The sequence below is a fragment of the Eulemur rufifrons genome, chromosome 7 (genome assembly GCF_041146395.1).
Source record: "Eulemur rufifrons isolate Redbay chromosome 7, OSU_ERuf_1, whole genome shotgun sequence".
NCBI classification, from domain to species: Eukaryota; Metazoa; Chordata; class Mammalia; order Primates; family Lemuridae; genus Eulemur; species Eulemur rufifrons.
Window position 1 is genome coordinate 251,030,600 of NC_090989.1, and position 13,675 is coordinate 251,044,274.

At 54.9% G+C, this 13,675-nt stretch overlaps 1 protein-coding gene across 2 annotated transcripts; it reads right to left on the bottom strand.

Annotated features, from left to right (window-relative positions):
- Positions 1 to 957: 957 nt before the first annotated feature.
- On the bottom strand, positions 958 to 13,430 carry NOL6 (nucleolar protein 6). Of its 2 annotated transcripts, XM_069476517.1 has the most exons (26): positions 13,294 to 13,406; positions 11,858 to 12,064; positions 11,656 to 11,772; positions 10,035 to 10,214; positions 9,510 to 9,678; positions 9,114 to 9,248; positions 8,865 to 9,028; positions 8,663 to 8,783; positions 8,387 to 8,445; positions 8,197 to 8,298; positions 7,900 to 8,015; positions 7,556 to 7,733; positions 7,257 to 7,379; positions 6,974 to 7,122; positions 6,773 to 6,848; positions 6,460 to 6,600; positions 6,193 to 6,310; positions 5,957 to 6,111; positions 5,639 to 5,802; positions 5,197 to 5,349; positions 4,874 to 4,971; positions 3,994 to 4,118; positions 3,797 to 3,886; positions 3,219 to 3,413; positions 3,001 to 3,102; positions 958 to 2,779 (listed from the first exon to the last, which is right to left on the bottom strand). In XM_069476517.1, the coding sequence occupies exons 1-26, from the start codon at positions 13,345 to 13,347 to the stop codon at positions 2,630 to 2,632; spliced, it is 3,441 nt and encodes a 1,146-aa protein (XP_069332618.1). In that variant the 5' UTR covers positions 13,348 to 13,406; the 3' UTR covers positions 958 to 2,629. The 2 variants fall into 2 exon arrangements, with proteins under 2 accessions (XP_069332618.1, XP_069332619.1); XM_069476518.1 differs by lacking the exons at positions 3,001 to 3,102; positions 3,219 to 3,413; positions 3,797 to 3,886; ... (5 more) ...; positions 6,193 to 6,310; positions 6,460 to 6,600 and having other exon boundaries at positions 13,294 to 13,430.
- Positions 13,431 to 13,675: the final 245 nt, after the last annotated feature.

Below are 13,675 nucleotides of genomic sequence, written 5' to 3' on the forward strand. Positions count from 1 at the left end.
AGATGTGCGCATTCAACACACAGAGCAGACAAGTCATGCCACACATCAGATAGACTCCCACTCATCCACATCCACCTGCAAAGTTAAATGCAGAGGCAGGCACGCCCGTGTGGTTGCATAACCTGCATCATCCCGTGCACACTTGCTCACACATAAGGCTTCCTGCTAGGCTGTTCTCCTTCCCTTCCCTTGAGGTTCCAGCTCACAACAACCCATCCCCAAATCCCCTCCCCGGCCCCTTAGCTAGAGCCTGAGCACCTCCCTACTCTGGATCCCCAGCCTGAGTGGCCAGACAAGCATAGTTCTGGGCTGGAGCACAGGAGCCTCCTCACCTGCTTCCCAGAAAACAGGTTGGAGCTGCAATGTGAGGGACTGAAACTAAAGCCTGGGCCTCCTCCCCTCCCACCCCCAGTTAAGCTGGAGCGCAGGGATGGTGCAGCTCCTTAGGTTTCTGAGTTCTCAGCCCTCTTCTCTGGATGCATGGGACACTGGGTCCCTGACAAGGCCGTTACCATGCCCATTCTCCAAGTGGGGAGACTGAGCCCAGCCAGGAGAGGTGAACTGCCCAGGATCCCATGAGGTAGCAGAACCGGGGCCCATTCCCAATTGGGACTGGTAACTGCTGTAGTCTTGCTTAGGGGCACCCCCCCACCCCAATCCAGAGCTGGGTTGGTAAGGGCCTGAAGCTCCAGGCCTGCAATTGACCTTGGGATGCAACAGAATAGTTTGAAACCAGCCAGCAATCCTGGCCCTCCCCAGAGGCCATGGAAACTGTGGAGAAACCGTCCAAGGGATCAGGGAAAGGGAAGACAGAGGCAAAGCCAAGGACAACTCCCGACCATGGATCCGGGGATGGGGTGACATTTCATTCTGTGCAAATAAAGCCCAGCATGCTGATGGTTGAAGTTCATGAATAGGCAACACACAGAGAAGTGTAGACTCCAGCTCACACAGCTAACCAATTTATTCCGTTTTAATTTCAACCCTGGGCTGAGCTGTCCCATGAGACAGCAGGGACAGGCAGAGATTCACAAAGACCAAGAGCTGAGACAAAATTGGAGATGACTGTTCCCACGCATGGTTTCTCATCATCTTAAAGATGGGGCTTGCTAGCCAGGCATCAAAGACCCTCCACTGAGCCTGTTCCCTCATTCAGAAAATGAAGGCAACTAATAAAAGTACCCACTCCATAGGGCAAAGATCCAATTTCCATACATAAGGCATGGAAAACAACACGTGACACCTATTATCTCCTAGGCTTTCCCTTTCACTGTCACCACCTACCTGTTCTAGGCAGAGTTCACACTCTGATTCAGCTTTCCTCAGAGTCTTCTGGTGGCCTTCACTGCCCTCCATCTGCTGGGCTGGGTGCCCCTTGAGCACAGCAACATACTAGGTGCCATGAAGGACACCAAACGATCTATGTTCAAACATATTCCCTGCCCTCAAGAACCTTACATACAGGAGACCAGGTCAAAACCAGTGGAAAGGACAAGCCAAGAACATGGGGGGAATTAAGCAATTTTAAATCAGAGTTCAAGACAATAGAAGAGTTCACACCACCCTGTGTGCCTGCCAAGCGAACCGAACAGGCAATAATTGCTTTAATAGTTCAGAGGGAAAGAGCACCTCAGGCTGGGGGCGAGGATAGGCTTAAGGAGGGGCACTATTTGAGCTGAGTCTGGAAAAACAGCCAGGATTAGGGGAGGCAGAGATTCGGGAGAGGCTGCCAGGAAGGGGGCGTGGACCAAACTGAAAGGAGGCAGCAGCCCCCGCCCCCACCCCGGGGCCCTGGGAGCTCCTGGAGAGCTGGACTTGGGTCTTGCTCATCTCTGCAACCCTGCAGGGGTGCAGAGGTGGTAGTCTGTGGCACGAATGGGCAGCCAGGGCAAATGCACAGAGCTGGTGGGACTCAGAGAGGCCAGGGGACTGCACGAAGTGCTTTTCGCATCTCTCCTGGACTGGGGGACCACCAGCCCCCCTGACCCCTTCACCCATCCAGCCCCTTCCTGTCCTTTGTCCTTTTCCACTATCTCCACCCTGGGAAATAGCACCAACAGAGGAGGGCATTGTGCTGCTTCACTGTGGTGTATTCATACACACACAGCCCCCTTTCCACTGCTCAGTGCTGGTGCTGTGACCCTCAGGAAGTGCCACACCTTTGCTGGGTCCCATCCAAAGGGCTGATGCTGCAGTGAAGGGCATACTGAGACCTAGGCACACGTCCTGGCAGTAGAAGGGGACAGAACCTCCGCCTCAGACACATGCCCCCTTCTCCAACAGCTTCTGGGAGAAGCCTAAGAGGGGAAAAAACTCCCAGAGGTCCAGGCCCAGGGCAGACAGATGGATGGATCTCCTGGATTCAGTTCTCTGCACTGGCTCCCACTTCTCTTCTGGGAATTCAGACAGGCCCAGGAGACTCCATAAGACACCATGTCCCTGCCCCAATGCTGGAGCATCAGACAGAAAACTGGGGCAGGGCTTTTGTTCGGGACGATTCCGTGTTTTCAGCCAGCAGGCCCTCCATGGAGGGTCCATATGCAATGAGGATGGAGATCATCCCACTGAAGTCTTGCTCCTGAGGTCGAAAAGTCCTCCTGTCCATCTACAGCTTGCTCTGGGGCTGGGATCACACAGTCCACCTCTCACTTCGGGCTTCCACGGCCCGCACCAGGCCTTCACCCAGCACGGCAAAGTCCTCCAGGATTGCTTCTACATTGGGCACCATCACCAGCTCCCTGCCTTGAGACACTACCATGCGTCCCTTTGCACTGGAGGCCTGGAGAAATCAGAAAAGAAATGTGGGTTGAGACATCACAAAAGCACACCCAGAGACACCAGGCTGGGGCAGAGTGGGGGCAATAGAGATAGACACACAAGCCCACACACTCCACACCTGACACAGGGTCATTCATGGAGCAGACTACACAAAGACACGCACACCCACGTGGAACCACATGTACACACTCAGGAACACACAGCTGACACCAGCCAGCGCACCTTGAAGGACTGAGGCTGGAAGCTGGTGGGCTTCCAGAGGACACCAATCACCTCTCCGCCATGCTGGTCATAGAAGAAAAGGGCCAGATCCCCAAAGGCCTCCTGGGAAGGGACAGAACAGAGAGAAGATTACACATGGGCACCTGAGAGCCTCCTCCATGGCCCCAGCTTCACCTGGAAGTCCCCTCCCCAGGCTCAGTCAGCTGTTTAGGACCCACCCTGAGCTGTGCCAGGTAGAGCTGAGGAGGATCGTAGCCCAGCACAGGCATTAGCGACGAGGGCCCTGGCTCATTGAGCAGGCCACGGCAAAAGGAGGCAGGTGGCGAGTCCACAGCCTGGCGGTGCCGGGGCACGTGGCGGGGAGACAGGTGGATCAGCACATCGTACATGTCCAAGGGTGGCCGGAACACTGTCTGAGGAAGGCAGGAGGAGTTGGGAGCTAGACAACAAACCTTTCCACGTACCCACCTTGGTTCCCCACTTTCCCTTCATCTGACCACCCATTATGGACCTGCAGGCCCATTTGAAGCCGGGAACACCAAGACGCACACAGGAAGCAGCTGGTGTCAGCTCAAGTCCAGCAGCAGGAGCACAGGCTAGAAGCATGAGGCCTAGAGCACAGGTTCTCTAGGCTGTGCCGCTTCCAGGCACCATGGCAGCTTCAATGCCTTCTCTGGATTCAGTCTCACAGACAAGCGGACCAGGTATCCTGTGAGGGCCCCTTGAATGCTGAACTTCCATGGTTCAAAGACAGAGCCCCCAGAGCCACTGGAGTTGCTGGGGGTCAGAGGCTTACCCTGATATCCCCAGGCCCCTGGGGATCCATTAGCTGCTTCTCCAGGACAGGCAGGGCTTCGGCTGCCAGGACCACGAGTTGCTGTAGGATCTGGGGAGTAGAGATACTTCAAACGAGGGTGTCTCCTAACTCAGGCTGGCCTTGCTTTTTCCTTAAGGAAGAAAACCACACGTTTGGGGGCAGGTGTGGGGTTGAACCTGGGCCGAGGGTCCATCCTGTGTCCACACAGAGTTTTTGCGGTCCTGAGGGGTAATGATGACCATGACGGGGAGCTGTGTCCGAGCTGCTAGGAAACCACTGTGTATCTCCACTTGCTCCTCCGCTAAAGAAAAGAGGGGGTCCCGGGTCAGCCTGCACCTCCCCAAAGACCCCTCTACTGCCCCAGGTCCTCCTACTGTGGCCCCGACAGCTGCTTATCATAGGCATTTTCCAACATCCAACCCCCAACTGGCAAAGGCAACAAAAGGGACTCTGCATTTGCCTCAACTGGGTGGGTTGCTAATCTCCCAACCCCAGCTCAGAGGTGGAATTTTTCCACTGCCTGGCACCCCCAGTCTGGTTTCTGGGCCTGCACACGCTGGGGCTTGCCCCTGGCCCCCTCCCACCCTGGGCTCTTACACACCTGGGGAATTAGGAACCTGATACCCTACTCTCTGCTGAGACCAGAAGCTCCTCATGTTACAACCAGAAATCACCATTCCCACCCCAAGAGGTCTGGGCATCTATTCTGAACTCCCCAGCTCTTCACCACAAGACTTCTCACCTGGTGTTCAGGATCCCCTTTCTACTCTCCTTTCCCCTCCCCCTTCCACAGCCCCCAGGTAGCTTGCTTAGCTCCCCCAGTGACTGTGTCTCTGACCGTGATGTGGACAAACCACATCTCTAGTCAGCCTTCACATGGACCTCTTCCTCCTGACAATTCTCTACCCCAAGGTAGTCAGCATCAGGCTTAGATATCTGGGATGGAGGAAGCACAGAGAAAACCTAACAGACTGACGGGGAAAACCCTTGCCTGACCTACTCTGCAATCCATAAAGGGTAGTTTTCCACCACTCTGGCCCCAGTCCTGCCACTTACCAGTGAGCTCATTGTTGAGGTTGACAATGAGGGGGTTGTTCTTCCAATCAAAGGTTGATACCAGGAAAAGGAACCGAAGAAAGCCAACCTGAGGGGAGCTGAAGGGCAAGAGTGAACAAAGAATCCGGAGCCCAGCCCTGGGCTTCCCACAATCTGGGGAGCCCAGACTCCTTAGTGTGGGCGGGTGGGGGAGGGGGACGTCTTAGAATCCCTCTGTCACTTGCTGAAACACCCTCTCCCATTTAGACTGAGGATGCAGCATGAAGGTTGAAAGCTGGCGCCCCCGGGAACTTCCCAGATAGGGAAAAAGCAGAGGGAGTCACCTGGGAGGGGTGAAGGGCTCAGGGTGCAGGAAAAGGGCAGCAGCCACCAGGTCCAGGCTCTCGTCGGTGAACCCCTCACCCAGAAGCTGGGCACGCACCCACCGCTTGGCCAGCCGAGCCACACCCGAGAAGGCTGGATGCTGTTGTTGAAGTCTGGGGGAAGGAGGGTAGTGGCAGTGAGACTCAGGCACTTTGGGCCCAAGAACAGTGTCTCAGCCCCACTGCCACTGTTTATCCAACCCGTACCCAATGCCAGCCTCTGTGCCAATGTGTTACACGGGATGCAGTCAGTAAGTGGAAAGGCCAGGATTCCAGAACCTGCCTGGCTCCAGAACTCTAGCCCTAACTACCACACCATCCGGCCTCCCACAGAGACAGACAGCCAGGAGAGCAAAATGGAGGCAGGGAAGGGCCTAGCAACAGGAAGACCAGGTGGCCTTACCCATGCAGGGCACTGGTGAGTAGGGGCAACTGCCTTGTATCTCTTTCAAGGCGGAGGGAGGCAGGTGTGTCTCTCAGTGAGATCATCCCCTCTGGGCTCCGCATCTCCCTCAGGATCTGGGGCTCCCGCTGATAGGCCACACAAATCCGGAACACAAATCCATCCTGTTGGAAAAGGTATGGGATGGGACCCTGGGGGTGCTCTGCTGTCCATATCCCTGGTCCCCAGCCCGGTGCCCACAGGGGTATTCTCTTCCACACCCCGACATCCCTGATCCTCCCCTCCCCTGGGGATGTACCTGCCCTGCCCCAGCCTAACCTTGAGGACGTCAGTGTGCGTGGCGGTGGCACGGCACTGCAGCCCATGCTGTTGCGGCAGCAGCTCTGCCAGGCGCAGCTGGAAGGCGGCTCGGACCCGCCGCACAGCCTCAGCATCCTGTGGCCACTGACCACTGCCCTCCAGGTGACAGACCACTGAGGGAGCACAGGAAATGTCTCACACTGCGGCCTGAAGCAGGAACTGTCCCTCCCACTCCCTCCCAGGGACCCTCTTACCAGTCATGGGCTCCACGTAGGCCGGGCAGGGCTTACTGAGCCGGGGCAACAGTGCGGCTCGCTCTCGCAGGTGCTCATAGAAGGAGTAGGCTGGTCGGACCGGGGTTGGCGGGAATACCTGGGGAAGAAGGGGGGCTGAGGAAGGGGCCTAGCACTGGCAGGGAGTGCCCAGAGTCAGGAGTTGGAAGTGGAAAACACTGGGTGACTGGAGCAGAGGTGGGGGGGGGTCACCAAGCAGAAAGGGTTCCCTGCCCCCTTGCACCTCACCTCTGTGTAGCGCAGCACTGGGTGAGCTCCCTGAACAGCAGACACAGTCAGCGGGAGACCCTCCAGCCCCCACAGCAGGCGGCTGAGGTCATCATAGCAACGCACTGCCACTGCCAGGGCCTCCTCGCCTGTGCTGGAGGTCTGAGAGGGAGAAGACAGTCAGAACCAGCGGGGATTCTGCCTGGCTCGGGCTGCAGTAAGGCCAGCTCGCCCCCTGCCGGACACGCCAGGAAGTGCAGCCTGGCTGAGCTGAGGGGGCTTTCCCCTCCACAGGTCACTCCACAGTTGCTAGCCTTGACCCCAAGGTCCTTACCTCTTTCAGGCCTTGTATCAGGACATCCACGAGGCCTCCCACATAGTGGACACAGGTTTCTGGGATGTCAGCATGTCTGAAGAGGCACACACACGGTGAGGGCATTATGCGCTATTCTCAGCCTCGACAGCCTGGGCCTGATCCTCCTAAAAGGCTCCCCAGCCCACAGGTGGCTTCTGGCCTTCAGATGCTAAAACTCACAGTGCCAAGAGGTGGGTGACCACCTGGTGGGGAATAAGGCGCTTCTGGGACATAGAGGCTGCCTCCCAGACCACAGCTTCCCGAATGGCTCCGTCCTGGAAACGCCGAAGCTCTGAGCGGGATCCCCAGAAGTGGCGGAAGTCAGTGGCCTAAGGAGAGGCAAGGGGCGGTGGGAGAGATCAGGACAGAAGCGTTCTCCTAAAGTCTCCCTCCCAGGCTTCAATCCAGGGGGCATGAGGATGGTCGACCCCATGCTTTCCAACATGCATGCTGGGGTTCTCACCTCAGGCTGGTCGGCCTCTGGACCCAGCTCAAGGACACTGGTCAGTCCCTCAGGCCGGAGGAGAAATCCCAGGCTCAGGGTCCCACAGTCTTTGTGCTTCGGTGGATCTTGGCTGATGTCCCACTGTAGGGTGTAAAAAGGCTGAGCTGAACCCAAGAATCCCTCAGCCTGGCCTGGAAACTATTTTCTAGCTAGCTAGAAAGGTCTAGCTAGAGGGATGGTGTGCCCTTTCTATCCCTTGGGTCCCAGGATCCACCCTCCACTCAGAGCCCCAAACACCCCAACCTACTCCACCTCACCTCTGGGACTGAGGGCCGAGAGTGGGCCAGCAGGTGCAGCCGGGCCCCAAGGCCCTGCTCCAGGAGGGTGGTCAGTGGGCCCAAAGCAGCTGAGACATAGTCCCCACCATTGTCTTGCAGCTCTGGCCAGAGCTTCAGCCGGTGACACGCTGCCTGCAGGCGACTCAATGGACGGAGACTGGGGGCAAAGAGGGCCAAAGAGGGGGAATGAGGGTCTGCTGGCTCCCCGTATCACCTCCTCCCTGGAAGATCTGAGCACCTGTCTGAAGACCTTTGCCCCAACACTGTAGCCCCAGGAAGACAGGACCTGTACCCACCAACATACCCTGTTACCCCAAACTCACTGCAGGACGTGGTCAAAAGCCCGGATCATGGGTTTCGGAGTCATCAACAGCAGCTGGAACCCATCGTCAGCTTTGCTGTCCAGCAGCGCCATAGACAGCCGTGCCTCGTGCTGCACCTGGAGCCAGAGGGTAAGAAGGGACCACCTCAGTACCCTTTATTGACCCGAGGGCTCAGACCAGGAGACATGCCTGACCTTAGCTCTCTGGAGAGGAGTGTCTGCAGTTCTGGTATTTCCTGAAGGGACAGAGTTTAGGCTGGGACACCAGGGGAATCCAGGAGTAGAGGTCCATTGGTACCTGGTGGTAAGTGGAGGCAGTGACATCAGCACAGAGGTTGAGACGGCCCGAGGAGTCCAGGAAGACAACAGGGAAGGCCTGGTGGAAGTCGGCCAGGGCCGGCTTGGGGGGCGTAGAGAAAAGGGAGTCAGGGTTGGGGCCTTACCTTCAGGCTCCCTCCTGGCATAGACCCGGCCCTTCCCCAACTCACCAAGGAGGGATCGGAACTGAGACATAAACTGATCCCGTTGACTGTCAGATCTGTGGTGGCTGGAGTGAACGAGAGAAATGTGTCAGAAGGTATCCCGCCTCTCTGGGGACCCAACCCTAGCAACATCCTCCTTTGGCCTGGGTGGCTGCAACTGCCTGCCTCTGGGATTCAGTTTGCTCATCTGTCTAATGGCAAGGAAGCAAAGGACCCGTGAGGGGATGACAGGATTCCTGGGATGAGTGGAACTCCTGGCCTTTCCCCATCTAGTTGCCTCACCCAGAAACTGCAAGATGCTTCTGAGGACCTGGTAGCCGCTCATGGTGGTGTGGATTTTGCGTGTGGACACAAGGAAGGCAATCAGCATGGAGACATGGAACCCAGTAAACCCACCCAGACCCTGAAAGAGAATAAAGGGAGAGGCCTGAGCTCAGAGCCAGCCCACTCATCGAGGCAAGGAAGCTGGGCCACCCCAACTCACCTTATCCAGCTCCCGCTGCCGCAGCCAGACCTTCAGAAGTGCCACACCATCCTTCAGCCCTGGGGCTGAACCGAGCATGGTTGACAGGAGCTGCAAATGGGACTCGAGAGCTATATCCTGCAGGATCCATGTGTTGTAGTGGGGGGTAGGGGGCTCTGGACTACCTGTAGGAAGAAAAGGGAAGCCATGAGAGAAGTCTCCACAATACCCTTTCCCTTCAGCTCCACCTCGACACCAGTGCCTGCTCACCATCCCCTGGAGAACTTTGCCCTCGGTACCAGGCAGAGCGCACATTGTTCTTGGTTGGCAGCAAGCGGCATGGGCGGAAGAAGTCAGGGGGAGGGCAGGGATGCAGACGTACGGTGACCAAACTCTTGTCCTTCCCTAGCAGACACAGAGGGTGTTGAGACTCTACAGCCCCTGGAGCCAGAGGGGCCCCCACACCACCTTCCTCATACTTGAGGGCCCCATCCCTTCTTATTTTGGAATTTGAGGTCTCTATACCTTTCCCTCAAACTTGAGGCCCATGCCTCTCACCTTGGACTTGAGATCCCTGTCCCTACTCCCCAAGACTTGAGGCCCCTGTGCACCCCCTCCAGATTTGTCACCCCATACTACGTCCTCAGCCCAGTGTGTGCTTCCCACCATTGGGCCGCAGCAACAGCAAGGGTTTCAGGTGGCAGCCATTGGAGTAGGAGAAGCGGACACTGCCAAAGAGGGGATCTTGAGCCAGGTGGTGAGCCAAGTGAGCCAGGTAGAGAGCACGCTTGCGGAAGTAGCGCTGGTTCAGCCCATCCTTGTCCTGTAGGATTTCCTGGAGAGGACAGGGAACAAGAGAGATGACCAGGCATGTAAGTGCTTGTAGAGCTTGTGGGCCAAGATGAAGCCTAGGTGAGAGTCCCAGGGCATCTCTACAGACAGAAGTGCCTGAGCCAGGGCTAGCAACACCATACTCAATTCTCAGATGAGAAAGGCAAAGCTCCAGAAGGACAGCAACTGGCCCAAGGGCCCATGTAAGCTGCCCTCAGGATGAATGCAGTGATCTTCTGTTCTTTTGACTTCGAATTCAGATTTCAACTCACTCGCAAGTGGCAGGTAAGAGACAGGGATCCAGGGACTTATAGATGTTTAACTAGGGTGCCCCTCTGTTCACCAAACCCTGGACCTTACCCTGGGCATAGTCAGTGCCACATCCACATTGATGTCTGGCCGGATGCAGGTGCCCAAGAGGTAGCTGCCCACAACAGTGACCTGGGCTGGAGGCAGGAAGCGGAAACAGCCTTTCACGGCATAGGGTACTTGATGAAGGGGCACTCGAACCCCAACTGGGAGCCATGCCTGGTCAGTGAGCTGTAGGAGCAGAGACAGTGACACATACTGATTCAACTACCTTTCTCCTTGGTGTCTAGCAGACATCTTAACACATCAGTGTGTTTGAAACAAAACTCCCAATCTTCCCGTAAACATGTCTTCCCCATTAAGGCAACTCCATACTAGTTGCTCAAGCCAAAAACATTTAAGCCACCTTAATTTATCTCTGTTAAGAACAACCATTTTACTATTGAAATGTATTGAGAAATGGATGCTCCTCTACTTTACACCCTAGTTTAGGGAACCACCATTTTCCAGCACACAATAGGTTCCTAACTAGTCTCCCTGATTTCACCTTTGTTTCCTTCATTTTACTTTCAATATAACAGCTAGAGTAAACTTTTTAAGGCTGAAAAACTAACTTTTAGAAGTTAGGGCCGGGCGCGGTGGCTCACGCCTGTAATCCTAGCACTCTGGGAGGCCGAGGCGGGTGGATCGCTCAAGGTCAGGAGTTCGAGACCAGCCTGAGCAAGAGCGAGACCCCGTCTCTACTAAAAATAGAAAGAAATTATATGGACAACTAAAAATATATATATATATAGAAAAATTAGCCGGGCATAGTGGCACATGCCTGTAGTCCCAGCTACTCGGGAGGCTGAGGCAGGAGGATCGCTTGAGCCCAGGAGTTTGAGGTTGCTGTGAGCTAGGCTGACGCCACGGCACTCACTCTAGCCTGGGCAACAAAGTGAGACTCTGTCTCAAAAAAAAAAAAAAAAAAAAAAGAAGTTAGAAGGCATCACTGCTCTGCAACACGAACCCAGCAGTGGCTCCCCATTTCACTCACAGCAACAGCCAAAGCCTCTATTTGGGTGTACAAGACCCTGCATGATATGCCACCTTCCCCATTACCTTTCTGAATTCATTTCCTACTATCTTCCACTCATTCATTCCAAGGAATGTAACAGGAACATTCCTACCTTTGAGCCTTTGTACTGGCTGTTTCCCCTTCCTGGAATGCTCTTGTTCCCTTATGTAGTCATATAGCTGACTCAACTACTTCAAACCTTTACACAAATGTCACTTCAGTAATGCCCACCCTGAATACCCTATTTAAAATTATAAACCACTCTCATCCCCTAATATTCCCAATGCCTTACTTCGTCCTATTTTTTCCTTTTCCATAATATTTACCATCTTTTAATATTGCCATACAGTTTACCTGCCGTGCTTATTATCTGTTATCCATACCCCACCATTAGAATATAGGTTATTTTGTTTACTGATGCATCCTAAGAGCACAAACACTGCAAGGCACATAAGTACTAGCCGGTACATGAATGACTGTACTCCCAGCTGAGCTTCCTTGCAGTGAAAATGAGCTCCCTATAATCCCCTCAAGAGAAAAGCAAGGCCCCTGTTGGAAATGCCCCCACTGAAGGCTTCTCCTGGGCTTCCCAGTTCTCCAGGCCACCGGCCTCACCTCTGCCTCAGGGATTGAGGGAACCCTCATGACCCGCTGGTTAACATCCCGGAGGAAAGTATCAATCCGATCCTTCTTCTTCTCTGACAGCCTTACTTCCTTTAGTAGCTCCTCTACCTGTAAGAGGGAGTAGGGGAGAGTCCATCACCCTGAGGGTCCCAGGTCTGCCCCTCTAACCCAAGCCCGAGCCACCCAACAGTACCTGTAAACGGAGCAAGCTGGAGTGGAACAGGATCTCAGTCTCCCGAAGGCGATTCAGCTCCTCATTGGTAGGCTCCTTGTACAGTTCTGCCCTGCTGAGCTTGACTGGCTGCAGGAGGCCCTCTGCTGGAGACCTAGTCACTGTTCGCTTCCTTGAAGATGCTTTCTTCCCCTCCTCACCTGTGCCTTCCAGGGCTGGTTCCATCACCTGTGACCGGAGAGGGAGAAGCCATGTGGGGTCATAGGTATCTAGCATCTGCTGTCTTAAATGTCACCACTATAAATTGTGGGTAAAGGCTTCACCTGCTTGTTTCCTCTTTTGATGGGAGTCAGATTCTGTAAAATTCGTGATAATCATTACCTGGAGGAACATTACTGAGCTCTAGATTAAAAATTGCTTGAGTTGAGGGCTCCCCGTGTACCTCACAGAACAAGCATAGAGCTCTCCTTGGAGCTGGTAGGGGCAGAAGCTGACCGGGCCCTGCTCTAAGTAATGCCCAAGCCCCTTATAGTTTCAGGTACCGTGAATCCAGGAGTTTCCTCTTCTGCTGCCATAGGCCTGGGACTTCTCAAATGGCTTTATCTGCTGCTCTATCCAAATCATGCCAGGTTCCACCTTCTCTAGCAAGCCCTGACTGTACACATTAAGTGCTCACTGATGGGAAGAGCTAGAATCTACATGCCCCCAGAGGATATATTCAGTATATATTCCATCGCCTCAACAATTCTTTTTTTTTTTTTTTTGAGACAGTCTCGCTCTGTTGCCCAGGCTAGAGTGAGTGCCGTGGCGTCAGCCTAGCTCACAGCAACCTCAAACTCCTGGGCTTTAAGCGATCCTACTGCCTCAGCCTCCCGGGTAGCTGGGACTACAGGCATGCGCCACCATGCCCGGCTAATTTTTTCTATATATATTTTAGTTGAACAATTCTTTTTAGACACTCGAAGGAAGTCCCATCATTCACTGTAGGTTCCATAGTTGTAGGTTCCATCAGTACTATGAACAGGCTTCAAAGCCAGGTCTGCAGGATCGCAAACCTCTTCCCCTACAGCCCTGCGGAAAGCCTTACTGGAGTGCTCCAGGAGAGACACCGTGTGCCCTCGCTCACAGCGGGGAAAAGAGAACTAGACACAAGTTCTGTGGAGGGAAGAAGATACCGCTCAATGTCAAGGTGGAGGTCCTGGTCAAGAAAATGACTCAAGCTATGGGTCGATCAATAGGCTTTACTGCTTCTATCCAAATACTATCAGGTTCCATTGCCCCCAGCAAGCCCTGACTGTCTCAGCGCGACAGAGTGGAAGCATCGCGGGAACGGACTTCCTCCAAAGAGAGCCGACCTCGTGTGCCTCACCGGTGAGCTGTAAGGCCCTGCCATCTCGTGCCCTGCAACCAGGGGAGTGCCCATTGAGCCTCTCTTCCTCCCAGATGGTTCAACTCACCTCTGGCTCCTCAGCTGCTCCGCGCAGGTGCTCTCCAGCAGGCGCCGGCCCCATCACTCGGCACCCAGGTGTCGCTCCCGCACTTCGAATTCAAGCCGGGCCCATACACTGTAGCTTCCCATGTGGGCGGAAATGCCGAAATTCGGGGAGGGAGTCCGAGCAAGCCCAATTCCTCAGGACTCCACCCATCCCAGAGCCATTGGGTGATTGCTACACGAGTTTCTCCCCATTGGCCTGTCACTCTCCGGGACCGCCCACTGGGGCGGGGTTAAACGGCGTTCTCGATTTACGACCTCTTCACGACACTACACCGGAAGTCTGCTGGTAGCTTGACCGTCGTTTCTTTCTCCTCACTTCCTCCGTTTGAGACGAAACGGGAAGG